At 37.9% G+C, this 20,467-nt stretch overlaps 1 protein-coding gene across 6 annotated transcripts in view; it reads right to left on the bottom strand.

Moving 5' to 3' along the window:
- ARHGEF12 (Rho guanine nucleotide exchange factor 12) overlaps positions 1-20,467 on the bottom strand; it is a 187,322-nt gene that overhangs the window by 128,104 nt on the left and 38,751 nt on the right. For 3 of the 6 annotated variants that reach the window (XM_075190668.1, XM_075190670.1, XM_075190669.1), the window contains one exon: positions 14,701-14,757. The exons of the other annotated variants lie outside the window; for them this stretch is intronic. In XM_075190668.1, the coding sequence (XP_075046769.1) occupies positions 14,701-14,757 (57 nt within the window). The remainder of the gene's footprint in view (positions 1-14,700; positions 14,758-20,467) is intronic. 6 annotated transcript variants of the gene reach the window in all.

The raw sequence follows: 20,467 nt of genomic DNA, 5'->3' as shown, positions 1-20,467 counted from the left end.
ATGAATAAAAATATTCCTTTACAACTGCATGTCTCTTAATTGGGCACGAGTACCAAGTGTGCGGTAGTCAAGTTCTCTGGAAAGGATGATCTGTTGATAAATTCTGCATCTCCGAGTTATTTGTGTGGACTGGAGCAATTTACTGTAGTCTGTTAATCACATTACAATTTCTGCACCTCTCCTCTAATTTAAGTGCTTAGATATTGCTTCTCATCTATTCTGCATTTAGCGGGGTGACTGTCCAGTTATATCAATAAGATTTAAATTTGGACCAAAATTCTGTGTGTGTGTGTGTGTTTGGTTGTACATTGTAGACAATGTCAGAATTGCAGCTGTTTATATTAGCATGATAATTTCAACTACAGTCAACTTTTGCTATTAGTTGTAACATATGCATACATACTGAGACTAATGCCCCCCCCACCGCCGCCATCCCTCCTGTATTTAATTTCCTACCACCAGAACATGTACATCTAAATCTTACTTCTCCTCCATCAATCTCCCTCCCCGCTAATCATTTCAAAAAATCCATGTAATATAATTATCCCAAACAGTCCTTTCCTGGCACTACCCTTAATTCACTGTCTCCTGCCACTTCTTACCTCATATATAAAAAAGTGTCAGAAAGTTGGGGATTCGTCTGCTACCAAAAATCCTGCTGCTGCTCTGGACCATTCATATGCTGTGCATCGTGGTGAGGATTTCACCGAATCACCTCAGTGACACTGAGCAGCAGCATAGTGTGTGATACCAGAGTCATCCACTACTCTACCCGCTGCTTGGATTTGAAAAACGTGTATACTGTTAAATCCAGTCATCTCTGTGGTATGCATGCATGTGTGTGCATATATATATATATATATATATATATATATATATATATATATATATATATATATATATATATAAATATCCATATCTATCTATATCTATTTCCAATATGCTCGGTTTATTTAAGAGCTGGTTTAAAGGACAATGGATGGAATGGAGAAGAGAAGGTGAGCCGTTTCAACCAATTTGGTTTTTCTGACCTCCCAGTCTAGTAACAGGTTGCAGCTACGAATGAAGTGACAAATGGTGACAGAGATCACCCAAAGAAGGTTGGTTAGCGAGGCACTCCAGTCCAAATTTAAAAACAATTTTTTTATTAATAATTATATTAAAATCTAATAATCAGGTTTCGAAAGGTCGGCGAAATATTAAAAATAAAGAAAGTGATAAAGTTGTGAATAATAAGTGTTAAAAAATATAACAATAGTCCCTTTAGGGAAGCCGGTCACAATGATATATATTATATACTATATATTATTGATAAGTCACATAATTTGCTTTGCATGCTATCAGGCTCTATTTATCCTTTATTATCGATTTTGCACTTATAAAACGATAGACAGTAATTTTTGGGGATAACCAAATGGATATGCATTATGTCATATGATAGCCAGTTACTAATAATATAATATATGGTACCCGGTACCAGAAGAGATCACATTATGCAATACTTCAACCAAGACAACATCAAGAGAAGGAATCCACTAATTTACAACAGTGGGAACTCTGAAATAAACCCTGACATATGAGGATACCCCATTTATGTAAAAAAATCACAGAGGGACTGTGAAGGTTGTTCAAGGAGTACCTTGATTTACCACCCTCAGACCGATGGTTTCACAATCATCTATTGCTGTAACCATTTAATTTGCTATATAAGAGACACCCCATTTACCCCCATCTATTAATTTTTTGTATAAAATAAAGTATAAAAATTCCTAAAACGGTTTCATTGTCACCCAAACCTCCCTATCTGTTAGTAACCTTTCATAGTATAACATCCATTTCATAAGTAAACGAGCTATAGCTGTTAAAGTGCACAACAAATTCTGTATGCAATTTGTTTCTAGAAAGGAATATAAGGTTTCTATAAGGTTTTACTTTAGCAGACATGACAGTTACTAACTATAAAAGGATTGATTGTTTTCTATAAAACCATATAATAAAAATCAAAGGGGGTATTCAATTGTTAGCGTTAACGAAAAAAACCAGCGCTCAAAAAAATATTACCATTTATACGGTAATATTGCGCGCGAAAAGCGTTAATACGGTAGTTTACTCGCGGAATTTCAGATCGCCGCTCAGGGAGCAGCGAGCTGAAATTCCGCGAGTAATTACCGTATTAACGCTAAGATTTTTTGAGCGCTCGTTTTTTTTCGTTAACGCTAACAATTGAATACCCCCCAAAGACTTGTTCCATTAAAACTCTCTCAAGTGTAAGCAGTTTAACGTACTATCTTGTAGAATAACAGAATGTTATTGAAATAAACACAGAGTCCATGTATCTTTGAAATGTAAAACAATTTAAATATGAAAAAGGTGAATAATTATATGAAAAATGTGCAAAAAAAATGAAACGGATTCCAATGAATGAACAATAATGTAATTTGCTGTTCAGTACAAATTCTTTGTAACCTGCGGCTGTGCATCCTGAGAATTTTGTTCAATGTGTCTTTGACCTTTTTGGTTAAAAAGGGTATGCAGTGAAATCAGGACTGGGTTTCCTCGATAACTGTCTGCATTGACTTCATTGGCAGTGCCCGCTTACTCCTAGAACCATTTTAGTTTATCTTGCGAGTCTAAGCCTTATACAAATCATAAGATACAAGGTCTTGGGTAAAAAGAAAATAGGCTGGCAAACCAGTGTGCTTCATTACAAGTACCGCTCTATAAAAGGGGCTTGTTTCATTTAAAAAACAAGCCTTCCATTGAAAATACCAAATGGTGTCTTTTCCCAATAGCAAGGTGGCTGCTAGCCCTGTGGCGTATGTGTGGTCCAAACATTTGCCTTTGCTACTACGTCATCGGTATGGATCATGTAAATCAAAATGCTTGTGGGGAATATTGGTGGTGTTGTTGGAATATAATACTCTTTGCCTTACTCATCAGATTGAATTGTTGAAATAGCCAAGTTGACAGTGTATTTCAGACAGCATATTTAACAAAATTTCTGATGTTGCTAGTCAAGCTGGAGATCACCTTCCTCATGTCTATAATCTCCCTTTCCAATTTTTCTGAAGCTGCTGATGCCCCACAATTGCATTTACCAAAATATAGTGATCGTGTCATGATGGAAAATTGGGATAATAAGTAATCGGCAAAGGGAGTGGAATACACTCTCCCCCATTTAAAAGCAATTCCTCCCACATTGCTTCACCATTTGTCAAGATCACATACTACTAAATACATACTGTACCAAAGTAGACAGACTGTAGCCATTTCTAGCGACAGGTTCAGAGTTGAAAAGGTCATCCACAGACATGGCAATAACTGAAGTAGATGTCTACTTTGAATTGTTTTTTACATTTCTACAACCCTCTGCCCTGCTGGAGGCTTGCACATCCTCTGTTTTCTTGACCCTCTATGAGAATGGAAATAAAGATTCATGATCTTATAAAAACTGTTGTGAGTGCAGAATGTCACCAAGTTGTGGAGAAATTAAGTCACATATCACGTACATATATTAGTAGATAAGTGGGCAGAAGATGGTGCCCTTTTGTTTTTGTAATTGAAATAAGAATTTTATTAGCTATAGACACTAAGGTTTTTGTTTTTTTGTTTCCTACACTACATTCAGCCAATGCATCCAAAATCAAAAATTAGACATGTATGGACGAGACGATTCATGCAATGGCAAGAGGTCATAGTCATTCATAGATGGCTCTTAAAGGCAGTTGTACAATTCTGCACTAGCAAACTAGAACCACAAACAGATATGATATATACCAGACAGAAAGGAAAGTCACAAGTACAGATTTAAATACTGACCCAGCACTTTTTTTCTTGAATTGAGAAAAGTAATCAATCATTCATGATTTAAAGTTTATATGATTGGTTTAATTGAATGTTATGTTTTGGAATTATGATGTTTTTAAGATGAGCTCATATTAGCCAAGTATTAATGAACTCTGATGTTTAATAAAAGATTAAAAATGATTCACAGATCACTCATCTGTTTATGGTTCTAGTGTGCTATTGCAAAATTGTTCACTTTTTAGATATACATATTTGTGGGGATTGCAGACCCCTAGCAATTAGCATCCTTGAATCACAGCCTTATCAAGCGCCAAAAGGTAATATTTTTTTTTTATTCCAAAAGGCAGGTGTTTCCATGAACTGTTTAAGTGTGAAGTGTCGTCAAGAGTCAAAAAATCTGATGTTCAATTGTCCAAAACACACTATGGGGCATATTCAATTCCGATTCCGGTCCGCGGGATTGCGCCGGAACGGGCCGCAAACTTAATCCACGGTACCGCAATAACATGGATTTTCGTTCGCAGCCCACAGGGTTGCGTACGAAAATCAGCGTTATTGCAGTAAGGTATTACCGGCAATAGTGCGCACTTACCGCGGTAACACGCGTTACCGCGGACCGGAACCCTAATTGAATATGCCCCTATAAGTGCAGTACTGTACCAACGGACTATGTTTACATTAAAAAGGCTACTTTTTAAATTATATACCGTATTTACCGTAGTGCTGTGTATATAGTTGCACAATTTATAGGTCTCATGCCAAATACAGAACTAATTTTGGCATTTTTGTTGGAAAGCAAAAAATGTACATAGTATATGTTGGTGTACTGTGTTGCAACTCTAATTCATTCATACACACTGTACAAATGCATGGTTCTGATGTGATCTAAGAAAAATCTCTCGTTCATTTACAGACTAGTAAGGAAGAAAGTTGTGAGATAGATGAGCTGTGTTGGCCAAATAAAGAGAATTTTATCATACTGTAAACGTTTCCAACATCCATGTTTCTTTACAATAACAAATTGTTGATGCTATTTTCAAACAGAATTTTCCCCTTATGATATGGGGATATGAACAAAGAAAAAAGGTTAGCACTGACCACTGCTTTGATTGACAGTGAGGAACAATTCAATTTCATGATATTCCTAGATGAAATATCTGTGGCTTTGGAGCAATTTTCACAGCTATCATTTAGCAACAAAATCGCTCTCAATCAAAGACCCAACGATCCACTGAAACTTTGCATATGGTGTGCCATCTCACAAGCTGGTCCTGCGCCAATCGTGATTTTTGGAGGTACTATATGCTGTACTGACAGATTATTCATGTTCTATTCTATGAATATTTGTATAAACTGTATTTTATTATTTACTGTACTGTTGAAAGGTTGGGGTCCAATCTTTATATTACTAACTGAATGCAAAAATTGCATGCTCCACTAGCAAGAATGAATCAATCATTTCCCTATGATACAGTACATCACATATAATAATATAAAGACATTAAGACATGGAAAACGACTGCTGTAATTAAAACTTGTTCAATGTACTTAAATGCTCCTTAAATGAGCACCTTAATACCGACATAGTCAGTGTCGCTCTATAAAATGACACGATTTTTCGCCGGATGGCATGTTGATTCGCCACAAGTGTATGAACTCTATTTTACAAGCAGTCGATATCACCACACTGTAAATAAGATGACTATCGTAGTTATGTCGGGAACATTTGCACCAGGTTTTTAGTAGTCTGTGATACACACACAGATTGTAGCAGGATGGTGGCAGGCCCCCATCCCCTTTCTTTATCACAGATTGCGCCTCTCTAAATGCAGTAGAAGGAAGGGGCTTGCTGCTGCAACCACTAGGCTCCTTTGCCGGTACCTAGAACCACTTCCTTCTGGGTAACTCTCGCTGCTAGAGTACCCCCTTGATGGGCACCTGGGCTGATACACCTGACCTCTTTCTTCAAATCACAGATGCTGTGGGTGGTTCCCCCTAGCCGATTACACTGGTCAGTGCTGAGGGGTAGCGGGCAAAATGTTGCTAATGGATGCTGGATCCCAACCTCAGAACAGCTGGGTAACGGATTAGGTTTGTCTAATCTTTAGTATACTGGAATTACAGCACAAGTTAGTCATCAAAGCAGTACCCTGAAGCAGTGATGTTTTGTTAGCTCACGTAGTCCTAATAAAGACAGTTACACGCCAGTTTGTGGTACTAGCGATCTTTCCAGAAGTTACAAATGGAAAGATACATTACATGGTCAAACAGTGTTCTTTTTATACAGATTCTGATATTCACGTTGGCAGGTGATAACCCAGCCACGTCCCAGATGGCACCACAACGTCCAATATATCACATCAATAATTACCATTAGAATGCAATATATCCTCTATTTAAACTTTAACAAAATTTACAATAATCTGTTATTTCTTAAAACTTGCAGTCAACATTGTTCATAGGTTTCCTGTCTCTTTAACAAGACATGACAACAGGCAACGGCCTCCTGCTGTGCTTTCAGTCTAAAAAGACCTGTTGGTTACTCACAGATGAAAAAAGGTCTAACTAGCTTAGTTGGGATTTCCACTAGAAAAGTTTTAAAAACTAAATCATGACACCATCTCAGAAATCAATACCTTTGCATACAAAATACCTACCAATACAAAAATCAGAACACTTGCAATGACAAAATGATGCACTGCGCTATCAAATTAAATACATTTATATAATAAGTTATTTATAAGTGATTCAGTCTCACATAATAATATATATATATCGGCATAGTATGGTTGGATCTAATAAACGGCATACGGCATTCCCGCCACGCTAAATCTGTAAGAGGGGGGTGCATGGTGTTTGAGGGGCTTCATAAAAAGTACTAAAGCTATTAAACTGAAATTTGGCATACAAATGGAGAACCGTTCATAGGTGCCGCATGTCAAATTTCAGGAAAAAGAAAGAAGAAAAAATGATAAATTAAGAATAATCTAAAGTTGAAAATCTCGCTGTTTTCCATTTCCTGTTTCGCAAAAAGTCACCATTTTTATTTTTTGGGGGGTTTAAAGACTTGGGGTTTAGTTTTGACAGAAAGCTATTAGGGCTGAGGAATGTCTTTAAGGGTTCACAAGTTTGACAAAGTTACAGTTTTTATGACAATTTGAAAAAATATGCTCCATTTTAAAGAAGGGGGATTTTATAGAATTTTCATAATGTTGCGCATGTCAAATAGAGGTGTGTATGGGGTGTACTCAGAGTGGCTTCACTTGAAAGTACAAATATGGCTGACCTGTCTCTTGCTAAGAAATTGTCTTCTGTGAGCAGAATAAATTGGCCATATTTGACGGATACTATGAAGATGGCTTAGGTTTTAGGGCTGTGGGGGACACACACTAGCATTATTAGCCCTGGCACAGCTCTCCTTTTAAAGTTTAATGGTCCGTGTGATTTCAGAGGTGGCTGTAATAGAGCCAATTAAACTTCCTGCCCCTCAGTGATGTCAGCTAATTCATTCACTGCACTGAGCTGGGCGCGGTAGATTTAAAAGTGCTCTGCAGTGATCACCTACCAACTGTCTGTGCCCACAGTCAAAGAGGGATGCAGTGAATAAGAGCAAGTAACATAACAGCTCTCCTGATACCAGCCCACACACCTCCCTCCTGTCTGCCTCAAAATCTGTATTTGTGTAGCACACGATGTTCACAAGCTGCACTATACAGCTGGAAAACATGAGCCGCTTGTTGTATCCCCTTGCATGGCTCACCAGCATGTCACCCTATGCCCTGTTATTGCACTAAAACACAAACACCATCACTGTCCTGCTACTGCGTGACATACACTGCAAGTGCTGCTCTGTCAGTCATTACCCCCCTGCCCCTGAGCCATTCACACCACTTTATCCCCAGTGCCTCCCAAGAAGCAGAGTAATTCTGACATGAAAAATGTACATTGTTTTCTCAGTGAATTTAACCAAATGTTCTTCAGTACTTGTCATTATATTTAATAATACATATTTTATATATATTATAATTATATTCTAATACACTGATTCTCAGCTGCACCAGCGTCAGGCACAGCTGAACCGGAGAGCAAGACAGCAGCCCCCAGACTGTCAGGATCCAGGGAATGGTATTTCCTCTCCTCCCCAGGACATTTTGTCTGCCCTCAACGCAGTGCCCAATATAGAGAGCCCTGATACCAGCAGTATGTCCAGTGGTCACCCTCACAGCATCCCATCCAACAGGTCCACGAGTATGGAAACTGCAGCTTCCCACCATTCACACCACCAGCACCACAGCCAGGGCTTCAGCGTGGACATCAAGGGGGCTCAGGGGGTCCACACAGAGCTCTGGCGAACTGGCCATTAGTCTGATTGCTTCTTCCAAAACAGGAATAGTCCCATATCTCTCGCTAAGCTACTCTCAGGGCTCCATCTACAGTTCGCCACTCAGCCAAAGTACTAGTGGTGCCGGATCACTGTAGAATGCAAGCCATGAGACTATACTTTGGAGACAGGTCTATAAGTGTGTCTGTCCTATATATATCTAGGGGAAGGGTTCGCTGATCTGTAAAACTCCAGGAAAAATGGAACACGCTTGGATGTGAAGTTATTGTGTATGACATTATGTAGTTGTGTAGTAACGAGTTATTAGTAACTGATGTATCTGCTGACAAAATCTTCTCCTCAAGCTTTTATAAGTTGTCCGTGCAGGAGGCTGCGGAAAGGACACAGATGTGCAGCAATAACTCATTGCAAGCTACATGTCTGTATCTGCTTTACTGAGCTTAGGGTGCCTCTGCAGACAGAGCACATGCAAGATATAGAACTGCACTGACTACACACTGGACATAATGTTCACAACATGGAGGGAACAGGTGAGGTGGCCGATAAAGTGGGTTGAAGAAATTGCTTAGTGGGGCATTTAAAAAATAGAGTAGCTTTGGCGGGGCATGATCTTTGTATTGTGTAGCGGTTATGAGGATGATCTCTGTGGTCTCTAGGATCAATAGAATACTGAACAATAGTCAGGTGGGGCTGGTAAAGGTTTGTATTTTCTTTTATAGCTCTTTGACAACAATTTTCATATATTTTATTGCCTACGTATGCCTGTGCAATGGGGTAGTTTTATCTGGCTATAATGGACTGTTGTGTTTGGACTAAAGGGCCTAATCATTCGGGGTTTGTTAACATTTTACATTATAATGCAATTGCTGCATGTTTTCAAAACAGGGCCTCAAATTTCCACAACAAGTTATAAGACTACAAACCTACAAGAACAAGCAAGAGAGAAGAACAAGAACTGGTAAGAGATTGCACAATCTTTCTAAATGTGAATGCTGGAGAATACTCCTGAAAATTCAAGAGAAGCCCTAAACGCTTATATTGGGGGAAGGATGGGGGCGGGGGGGAGCTATGGCTGAAATAGCCTAGGGAGGCCGGAACCCTTCATCGGGCCCTGGGGAAAGGAGAACAGACACATAGATGACAAAAGGAAAAGTGAAGAAACAAAGTAGACATTATGCATTATTGAAGGAACAAGAAATATCGGGGAAAATGTAAGTACACAAAGGAGACATGAAAGATACTGGAACACAGGAGACATGAGGGAGAGGTGAAAGGACACAGGAGAGGTAAGTGACACACAGCTGTTGCACCACTAAATATGTTTTAGATCATACTATACAGTGTTAAAAACATCTAAAAGATAATGTCACACTTTCGGTATCCCTAAAGCTTCAGAAGGCCAAAGTGGACCCCAGGCTCCCGCCATTCACATCTAATTTTCATACCAGCGCTTCTAAATTTCCACCTTGACCACTGGCCCCAGGTTATTACCCTCATTGGGAGTTTCAGTGTCGTTATCCAGGTCAATCGAAGAATACCACCAAGGAAACTACTAGAACATTGAAAGCCTGACTAAATGAGCACAGGAGGAACCTGTACCCCACCAAAAGCAAAAAGATCATGCTAGCCATAATCACCAAGATTACTCTTACCCGATTCTCTAAATTGTTTGCCAACACCAGGAGGCGGCTCAAGAAAGAGAACAAGGTAAGAGGAGTGCCAGGAGTAAGGAAAATGGCAATACTTGGGAATGTCAATGAAAAAAACCATGAAAAAACTGAAGAGGAGATTGACCTCGTGAGCATAGATATTGATAATATAGATCATATGACGGAGACCAGAGCAATGAAGAGGAGGACAACAATCCTGAGCACTTGAAGTAAGTTCAAAAAAGGAAAGTGATGTCATGGAAACAGGGACTTAGGCACTAAAATCAAAGGACTCTTTGGGATCTATATACTAAAGTGCGATCAGCCATTAAAATGGAGAGAACAGCAGATTTCTCCATAACATGGCAATCGCAACATTTATAAAAGGTTTATGGAAGGAGAAATCAAAGATTTCATACCTCACCACTGCCAGGACATACATACGGCACCTCACCACTGCCAGGACATACATACATATATACATACATACATACATGCATGGCACATTATATACGGTTATTGGTATACAGGGTTGCAAGTTAGAAAAAAGCTCACATGCATATGACAGAAAAGCTGGTAGGCATATTTTATGGCATATTTGAGAATGTTGGTGGGCATAAGGGTTGACATGTGACAAAATCTGGTGCGAATGGTGTGATATTTGAAAGAAACCTAGGTGCAAAGTTGGTGACTGTTGAAAAAGCTGGTGCACAGGGAGGTTACATGTGAAAAGAATAGCTGGTGATAATGGGGTGTCATGTGAGAGAGGCTGGTACATAGAAAGGGACGTGAGAAAAGCTGGTGCACTTGGCAGTGGCATGTGTGCATGTGATCACACAGCTGGTGGGCAGTGGGGTATGTGTGAGAAAAAGTGTAAATTAGCAGCTGCACCATTTTGTGAGTGACAGAAATCTCATTCCATTTAGGCTTTTGCCTTAATTGTCGTAATTTCATTGCCGTTTGGCGATTGAGTGGAGGAGTCTCAATCGTTTTCTTACAGTTTAGATGGTATGTAAGGAACCTTAATCGGACATGTTAAACCGTAAGGTCTTTTAACCATGGAAAAATCTTATATATATATATATATATATATATATATATATATATATATATATATATATATATATATATATATATATATACATACATATATATATATATACATACATATATATATACATACATATATACACACACACACACACACTATATATACACACATACACAAACTGTATACAGAACACTTTATAGTACTTTCCCATTTTATAGATTTCTTCTGGCTAGAATGCAGAGCTTGCATTTATTTGTAGATTGCAGTGGATTTCTTCATTCTCATGATAGTTAGTCTGAACACTGACATCAAAACTTGTGCAAGGAAAACCTGTTTTAAGAGGCAAGGGTTTATTTTACTTGAAACAATTTCTAATCCTTCATACCAATTTACAGGCAATTCCACAACAGTACTTTTAGATGAGGATAGTGATTGCAAAAAAAAACAAACAAAAAAAAACACAGAACATATGAACAAAGGGTTTTTAAACCCTGACATTTATGTCTGATTATTAAACTGGTCACATGCAGAATCTGCAGTAGTATCAGACAATTTGCCCATGACTGCAGTTTATTGGCTCCAAAATGAGAAAAATAATCATTCAATCAAAAATCAGATTATTATGGTCATGTTAGAAAATTAAGTGAAAAGGCTTAATTTCTAACCACACTACGGGTAGGTACACGCTTGAGAATTTTCCAACTAATGTTTTATCTACAACGATTGTACCTGCGACTGAAGGTCTGATCGGTCAGGCAATTCATGCATACACATTAGACACGTTTTAAACGAATTGTGGAAGTCCATTCCTCCAGGCAGCAAGAGGATAGAAAAGCTGAATGAATATTTTACTGAATTAAGGACAGAAAAAAAATCCTAGAATTCTCTCCAGTATATGAGAAAGTTATGTCACAAAGCAGTAGCCAGGTTAATCGTTAAATAAGTCAGTGGATTTATGAGTGATGAAAATTATTTCTTTAAATGCTATATCCATTTCTATGGATATTGTCTATTAATAAATGTGTTGGATTAAAAAAGCGTGGTTTCTTTGGTGCACTTACAATATATATATTTTCTTACAATAAAGTCATAAGTATGAAAGATGTTGAATGCACGTCTGGTTTTATCCAAAACACAACTATAGAATACATTGCAAAGTGCTTTTATTGTAGACTAGATGCACATAGGTGTTTAATTATGCAGACATATCCAATACACACACCTTTATTATTTCAAATCTAGGTGTCTTTCTTGTAGTCTGTACTGACAAAGGTGAATGATTAGGCAAACAGACATATGCTATACATATCAATGCAATACACAGCTACTATTCTTTTTCTGTTAGAAACACCTAATTGCCATTTGAATGAAGTGTGGGAGACATCAGAAATTTACATACACACCCAGAAAGGAGCCGGAGTTTGAGGAACTATCGACAGTTGGCCGTGGAATCTGTCCTGAACTCGCACACACTACATGATTGGAAGATTATTAGAACGAGATTATCAAACAGTACGACCAACAATGATAGGCATGAAACAACGATCGGCACTTTCGCTCATCGTGCAAGTATACACACTAATGCGATTTCTGACCGAACGGTCGTCGTGGGTTTCCTCCGAGTCCTCACAAACTTCAAAAACATACTAGTTAGGCTAATTGTCTGCTATCAAAATTGACCCTAGTCTCTCTCTCTCTGTGTATATGTTAGGGAATTTAGTCTGTAAGCTCCAATGGGACAGGGACTGATGTGAATGAGTTCTCTGTACAGCACTGCGGAATCAGTGGCGCTATATAAATAAATGTTGATGATGTCAGCTGATTAGCACAATGTTTGGATGAAAAACCTGCAGTGTGTACCTAGCCTAAGTTTGTGGTACAACACACTAATGCAATATCGGGTAAACAGTTGTTTATCGGCCGATTGGCTGAAAACCCTGTAGTGTGTACCCAGCCTAACAAGCCAAATAAAGACAAGAGTGATCCAGTTGCTCTTCCCTTTTGCTTAACAGCCATATCCATTAATTCCTAGCTCTTAAAGATATGGAATCACCCCTCTCTTTGCAGTTAGTATTTTAATAATCTTTTACATCAAAAGTCAGAACTCTATATTGTAGATCAGGAATGTCTAACTGGAGTGCAGATGTGGCCTCCTAGGCTTATTTGGTGGCCTCATCTTCTCAAACACTTTTTAACTGTACCTGGCCAGTAAATACATATATAAATATTGCCCATAAATAGTGCCCTCATTATGTAAATACTTGGAATACTTAACATAAAAGGATAAAACTTTAGAAAGTTAAAGCAGCAATTTCATGAAGATGGTTTTTTGTTTTGTTTTTTTTTGTTTGTTTTTTTTAAACATAACCCCTCATGGTATTTAGCATGTTTCTTGGTTTGCTTGTTCAGGCTGGTATGATTCATAATTATGCAGTATCATGGATTTACCATGGCAACCACAGTTACATGATACACAATGTAGTGGGCAAAGGGGCTTTGCATGTCTCTAAGCTCAGTCTGCACTTTTTATTGTAAAATCTTTCAGCACCTTCTCTGCCCCATGTCTTCACATGATACATGCTGACAGTTGTGAGCCTGTGTATTACTTTGCACTCTAAAGTGAAATTTTGAAAAAGAAAAAAGAATTTCTAGGAGAGTGCTCAGTCGCATGCTAAAATATAAAAAAAAAAAATTTAAAAAAAAAATGAGGTACTGACCTTGCTGTATAAACGTGAAAAAGAAAAAAAAAAAAAAACAGTGTTTATTTTCCTACTTTAAAGCACCACTACCCACCTACATTTTACAAATTTGTTGATTCCCATATGTGATAGGTATGCGAGGAAATACCACTCAGAGACCAGTCTACTTTCAAGCCACCATTTGCTGTTCCCTGCAAAGTCCCTACCCTTATATTTAGTTGGGACCTCTGCCACCTACAATCAGTAAACCTCAGATCTCAGTGTTACAGGGGAGATGTAAAGCAGCAACAGTTGTGAAAGATGGCTGCTGACTGGAGCCGTGCCCAATGAGGCATAAAATAAGATTACATAAACTTAAAATGTTGAAACAAAGAATGGATAAAGGAGTAGCCATTAAACACCCACAATGAAAAAAATAAATAAAAAATAAAATGGCAAAAAGCTAGGACAGTTTAAACAGTGATGAAATAAATAACATTTATACAATGCATTTCAATCAATTAAGTTGAACTAAATAGAATAATTATTGTTTGAGGACCAATTTGGAAAACCTGGGTTACAGCTTCAATTGCCTGCCAATTGCTGCATAAATAAGTAACTTATAGCTATGTATATATTTCCATATTAGTACCACAAACTGTACAACAGAGAAACACTAGCTTAAAATATCCCAAAGCCAAAAACACATTTCCTAAATTGATAAAAATATTTTTTCACCAGATTAAATTCATTACCAATGACACCTGCACAGCCTATATAAACAAAACGAAGAACTTGCCAATATTGTACCAGCGGGTAGTCGGCAAACAGGGGCAGGCTGGGCTGGGGGGAAGGGGGGCATGTGCCCCCCGGGCTGGCCCCATAATGGGCTACCCTGGGTTGGGTCACTTGCATAATTTTCCTTTAAAATAGGCCGCTTAGTCGTGTCTTGCCCCCCCGGGCTAAACTTTGCCAGCCCTCCCCTGTCGGTAAAGTTATGCTTATAGCCACCACAAACAAAGCAGATTAAGAAGTGCATGCTTTGAAGCCTTAAGCTGCAGAACACAGTCACCCAAGCCTCCGCCCTGTAGGCAAAGAATGCCATGCAAAAGCACAGAGTTAGACACACAGCAATGCAGGTGTCAGGGAGCCACACTGGCAGATTGGTCTTACCATAGGTCTCGTGTCTACTCTCATCCCAAGTAGACTTTGTCTTCCTGGACGAACTCTCTGCACGATAGCGGGAGAGAGAAGGAGAAATGAAGTTGCAGGAACAACATTGGTAACTTCACAGCGGGAAATGTAAATACATAAACAAACAACTGCAAGCACAATATATATTTGGCACAATTGACAAACATGTCCCTACTGGATAAAAATGCAACTAACATCTCACAAACAAATATAGACAATGCAGTTAAAGCTACACAAATACACGTCTGAAATAGAAATACTGATGTATGAATTTTTAGAAGGACAGCTTTACTCATTTTAAATAGGATTACTACCAAATGTAGCAGGGATTAAAACGTGAGTAAAACCTGCCCAGGTTTTGAGATCAAGCATTCAATAACATTGATCAAGCAAAAACCACCACCACTACTAACAACAATAACAAGTATATCAGGAGTCTTTGGATATAAAATTAAAAATATGCAAGCAATGGAGAAAAAAAAAATACAAAATAAAAACTTATTGCACACTCTTGGAATTTTTCACAGAGTAATTGTGAAAAACCACACTTTGGTAATTACCCCATTTATGGTGCAAAATGTAATTACCGTTATTCTAATAATTATCGTGTCAGACCCACAGCACTCACACCTGCCTGCCTGCTGCCATTCCTGAGCAAGCTCTACACTGGTGGTGTCCCAATTCCGCAGCTGAATCAATTTCAGATGATCCTGATGCTTGCTGGTCGTTCTTGGGCGCCCTGAAGCCTGCTTCACAACTATTGAACCTCTCTCTCCTTGAAGTTCTTGATGATCCGATAAATGGTTGATTTAGGTGCAATCTTACTAGCAGAAATATTTTTGCCTGTGAAGCCCTTTTTGTGCAAAGCAATGAAGACTGCACGTGTATCCTTGCAGGTAACCATGGTTAACAGAGGAAGAACAATGATTTCAAGCACCACCCTCCTTTTAAAGCTGCCAGTCTGTTATTCTAACTCAATCAGCATGACAGAGTGATCTCCAGCCTTGTCCTTGTGAACACTCTCACCTGTGTTAACAGGAGAATCACTGACCTCATGTCAGCTGGTTATTTTGTGGCAGGGCTGAAATGCAGTGGAAATGTTTTTGAGATAAAGTTCATTGTCATGGCAAAGAGAGACTTTGACATTAATTGCAATTCATCTGATCACTCTTCATGACATTCTGGAGTATATGTAAATTGCCATAATAAAAACTGAGGCAGGAGACTGTGTGGAAAAATTTGTGTCATTTTCAAAACTTTTGGCTATGGCTGTATACGGGATTTCAATTGGATACTGTTTTCATTGAGTACTTTGCACACTTGTGCAAAATGCTGCTTTGGAGCTTAAGTAATTAAAGCCTTTGTTTGATATAATATCCATATTACTCATAGAAAATGTATGTTTTCAATTTGTTTAGAGTAAATGCTGCACTTTAAAAATTGTGTTTAAAAGTACCCGGGGGCAGCACTGGCAGGGAAGCATACATTCATCAATTTACATATCAGAGTGCTAGCTGATATGCCAACCATCAAACTGACCTCACATGTGACCTTTTATAAACCCCGCCCGTTTTTTTTATTTTTACATAGTGCCTAGTGCACAATGCATTTTTGATAAGGAAAACTGAGTGACTCCTTCCCTACAGAGCTCCCCTGATTCAAAAGCAATCAATGTAGAACTATAAATCAAGAGAGCCACCTGGGAGTAAGGATAACACTATGTGACCCGATTCAGGAGTGAAGCTAAATCAGCCTATTTGCATACAGTGCACAGTTTTACATCAGCTTCCCGAAGAGGTCTAAGTTTTTGTTTTTTTTACAAATGCACAGCCCATAAGGCACTATATTATGCACATAAGAGAATTTCATAGAAGGTGGCAGTATCTGTTTAAAGTCGAGGCACTATAGATTTTCCACATTGAACAACGTGCCCTACGGCACACTTTCCTGCTTGTTCAGAAATGACTAAGCTGAAAGAACAGCAGGTTTTTCTTAACTGCACTTTGAAGTTCAGTGTTTTAGAATGTAAATGTAAAAAATGTAAAGGGACAGTCTTTGCAGTTGGGAACAACGTTCCCTGCAGATAACATGTTTTTCATATGTAAAGTGCAATTCCACACATCAGAAATAGTCTGCATTGGCCTTTTTCACCATAAATACTTGAGGGCACCATCATGACCTGACAATCAATGTTCTCTAACAATCTGCCATCTACACATCTGCCTATGCGTTTCATTATTGGGCAATGAGCAGGCCATAAGTCACATTCAGCACACAACTGGATCACATGCAGCCATTTCAATGAATTAATTTTATTTAATTGCTGTCTTTCATGGTCTTCATAATGGTTCTGATGTCGGTGTAGGCTCAGTGGCTATATATTAGTAGTCAGTGGAAGACCATTCGATGGTGAAGTCTTTTCAACTGTTTAAATAATGAAACTAAAAGGTAAACTTTATATTGAAACATGAAGTGTACCCTAAGGGAATCATGTGGCATTGGGGGCACACCCATGTGCTTTGCGTAAAGTAAATTTATTCTGCGCATGTACACAAAAATTGCGTACATAGCATGAGACCCATAATGTTGGTACTCTGATCTCAAATTGTGATTTCATGTATGTGGTATAGAGTCACTTTTCAAGTCCATAAAAAGATAATATAATGCTGGCCAACAGCAAGTTATCTTTTACTTGTCATGAAGGCCAACAATTAGCTTAATAAGTCTAGTAAACAGTGGAAAACTTATCAGTAGAAACTCAGATATACCTGCAATTTCCAGGACGTCTGCAGTGTATTTTTATAGGTACTTGGAAAGAGCTTTGGGGCATTTGTCACAGCAAAATCAGGTAAGCAATAAATCACAAACAATTAAATTAAATAATGTAAGTTATCAGCAAAGTTATGATCACAGGTCTTATTGACATGGTCATGAGTGACATCAGCACCATAGAAACTGTAACCTTCCCCGTCAATAGGTATGCTGTGGTAACGCCCTAATCTTCAAGCAATTACAGAGGAACCTTGGGCTTCCCTGAAGCACATTAAAATTAATTTGTAACAGTGAGCAAGGAGAATTCTTAAACCCACATTCTCAGACACTGCAATTCAAATAGTGTAACAAATAGAACTTGAATGTGCTGTCAGCAACTCTCAGCTCATTTCTTGTCTGAGTATTGACTGAATAGATTTGAGGGTCTATAGGAACGGATAGTGCAGAAGACACTAGTATTGTATGGTATGTGTATAACATTTTAAAGTTTCAAATATCAGAAAGCTGGTGTAAAGTGTCTCATCATCTGATTCAGTAACAAAAAGCTGATCCAAGTGTGTTTTCACATTCCATTCATGCAGGCCACTGCAAGTATAGAAGGCTTCTTGTCATGATGATGTAGAGCACTCTAGTAGGGTCAGCAGCAAATGGGGGCAAGCTGATACTGTCATTTACAATATATAAGAATGAGCTAGTTTATTTTGGCGAAAAATACTTGACTGGCACTATAGGTACAAATAAAAACAATTTAACAGAAAAACCTCTTTAAAATGGGCTGTCACACTTATGATCTAATTTAAAATTACTTTTTGTGCAGGGTTAATTTTTAACCTTTATGACGAGACCAAATTGGACAATTTTGCTATATATTGGTCTGATTGATTTTGGTTCTCCCATGCCAACTGTCTCATAAGAGACCCTATGAACATTAGGAACACTCCATAAATTAAAGAAAACCTGACTCCCTACATGTATTCAAAAAGTGGGTAGTGACAACTTTGGACATGTTTTTGCAGGTATTTATTGCAACCTGGCAGCAAAAATGAAAAAGAACGCTTTCCACAAATGCATTAATTCAGCAGCAAATTTTTCATACACAAAATGAACCAGTACAGGAACACCTAAAGTGAGTGAAAATGCTATGATTGGGTATTGCATGTTGTGCTCTTTCCTCTCTAACATATCACGGGTCAGACGCCAGAAACAATACATCACATTTTAATTGAGGACAATTTTTTCATAGTCAAAATGTAAACATTTTTAGTACAACTTTTGGACACAAACGCAAACAAAATGTAGTGTTTGCTGAGTTTTTTTGTGTGGATTTTTTAAAATTTACCTTGAAAGTAAAATATTAAGTATCAATCTTTTTTGTGCTAAAATAAGTGTTTATGTAAGTAAAACAGTCTCATACAGAAACCTAAATGTGAAGGATAATGGCGACAGTATAACTTGGTTTCTGGTCTTATACCATTTTCATATGTATAACAGCCTTTCAGGGGCCACATTTTAGTTTCTGTAGGGGGAGATGATTTCAGGGAAGTATCTCATGTAGTCTGCTTAATGTCCCTGATTACAGGGTACATGATGGAAGTTATTACTTGCTCTACGAATCTGAGGAACAAATCCTTGATTTTTCATATATTTTACATAATATATTATATACTATATTGCATACAAATTGTAAACTGTATATAGAAACCTTTTTGTACCAGATCTTTCATTTTCACAAAGCCAGATATAGTTTGAGCATCTAGAAGTTTACTGCCTCATATATTTATAATATTCTTCGCTACAAAGACTTTTGTGTTTGTAAATCTCTTGACTGATCAGTGGCCACTGTATGTATGGTAATCAGCACAACCACATTTTTTTCCTCATTTTTTAAGTAAGCAGGTATTTTCTGTGGAGACCAGCTGACTTCCTCCTTTTAAATTTGGTGTTCACTAAAAATTGTGTAAGAATTTTTGGTTTGCCCTCCTCATTGTCCCACAGGCCACAGAACCTTCCTCATACACATATTTTAAAAAAACAAAATTGTCGTCTAAAAATTGTCACTACATAAGTTTTACCCTAGGCATAGTAGTAAAGAAACTAAAGCCCAGATTACTTTACTATTGATGCCTATATAAAATGGGCATACAGAAGGACCTAACACTCCTTTATCTAAAATGTAAACTGTGTAGGTGTAGCCAGTGCAGCTCTCACAAAGCTTATATAATTTGATGCCATATCCAGCTCTAGGTTACATTGCTTAGTGTGCCTGTTAAATGAAAAACGTATGGACTACTTTTTTTTTTTTTTTGGTGGTCTCTGCAAATTTGACAGAAATGTGGCCTCAGCTTACCCCTTTGCAGCTGAGGCTTTTCTAATCCCTACACTAAGCCTATTTTTTATTTTTTTTTGAGCAGATCGCATACCAATATCTATAGTAGTAAATTGTCTATGCAGCAGCCACATAATAAATACCTTGATTTTTTTTTTGGAAGACTTTTCATATAATAGCATTTGTTTGCTTATACCTCATCACATGGAGGAGTATTGGCCATTTTCTTTTCTTTTATTTTTTTATTGAATTTGCAAGAAAATGAAAATTTTGGTAAACACCACCCGGAAATACTTTGTGGTTCTTCCTTTCCAAATCGCAGGATTCTTCACATAGATGTTCATAATAAAATTTGCACTTGCAAATTATTACACATTTTTTGGACTAGCTTCTTGAATGATCAGCATAAAATGTATAGGAATAATATGGGTAGCACAACAAGACATAGAATTTTTAAAACCAGACACCATACAGTGTCATTTAAAGGACCTCAGAGTTTATTTTGGGCAACATGCAGGAGATCTGGGCATTATAATTTCAGCCTTACGCTTTTGAGGTATGGCATTCTGTAGTGTAGGGTGTCATTGTCTGGTAATCACACATGATAAAAAAAAAAATATAACTTCTAAGCGGCTACATCATTTCAAA

Source organism: Mixophyes fleayi, chromosome 11 (assembly GCF_038048845.1).
Source record: "Mixophyes fleayi isolate aMixFle1 chromosome 11, aMixFle1.hap1, whole genome shotgun sequence".
NCBI classification, from domain to species: domain Eukaryota; kingdom Metazoa; phylum Chordata; class Amphibia; order Anura; family Limnodynastidae; genus Mixophyes; species Mixophyes fleayi.
Note: the sequence above shows the minus strand (reverse complement) of the source record. Positions and strands in the feature narration are given on the sequence as shown.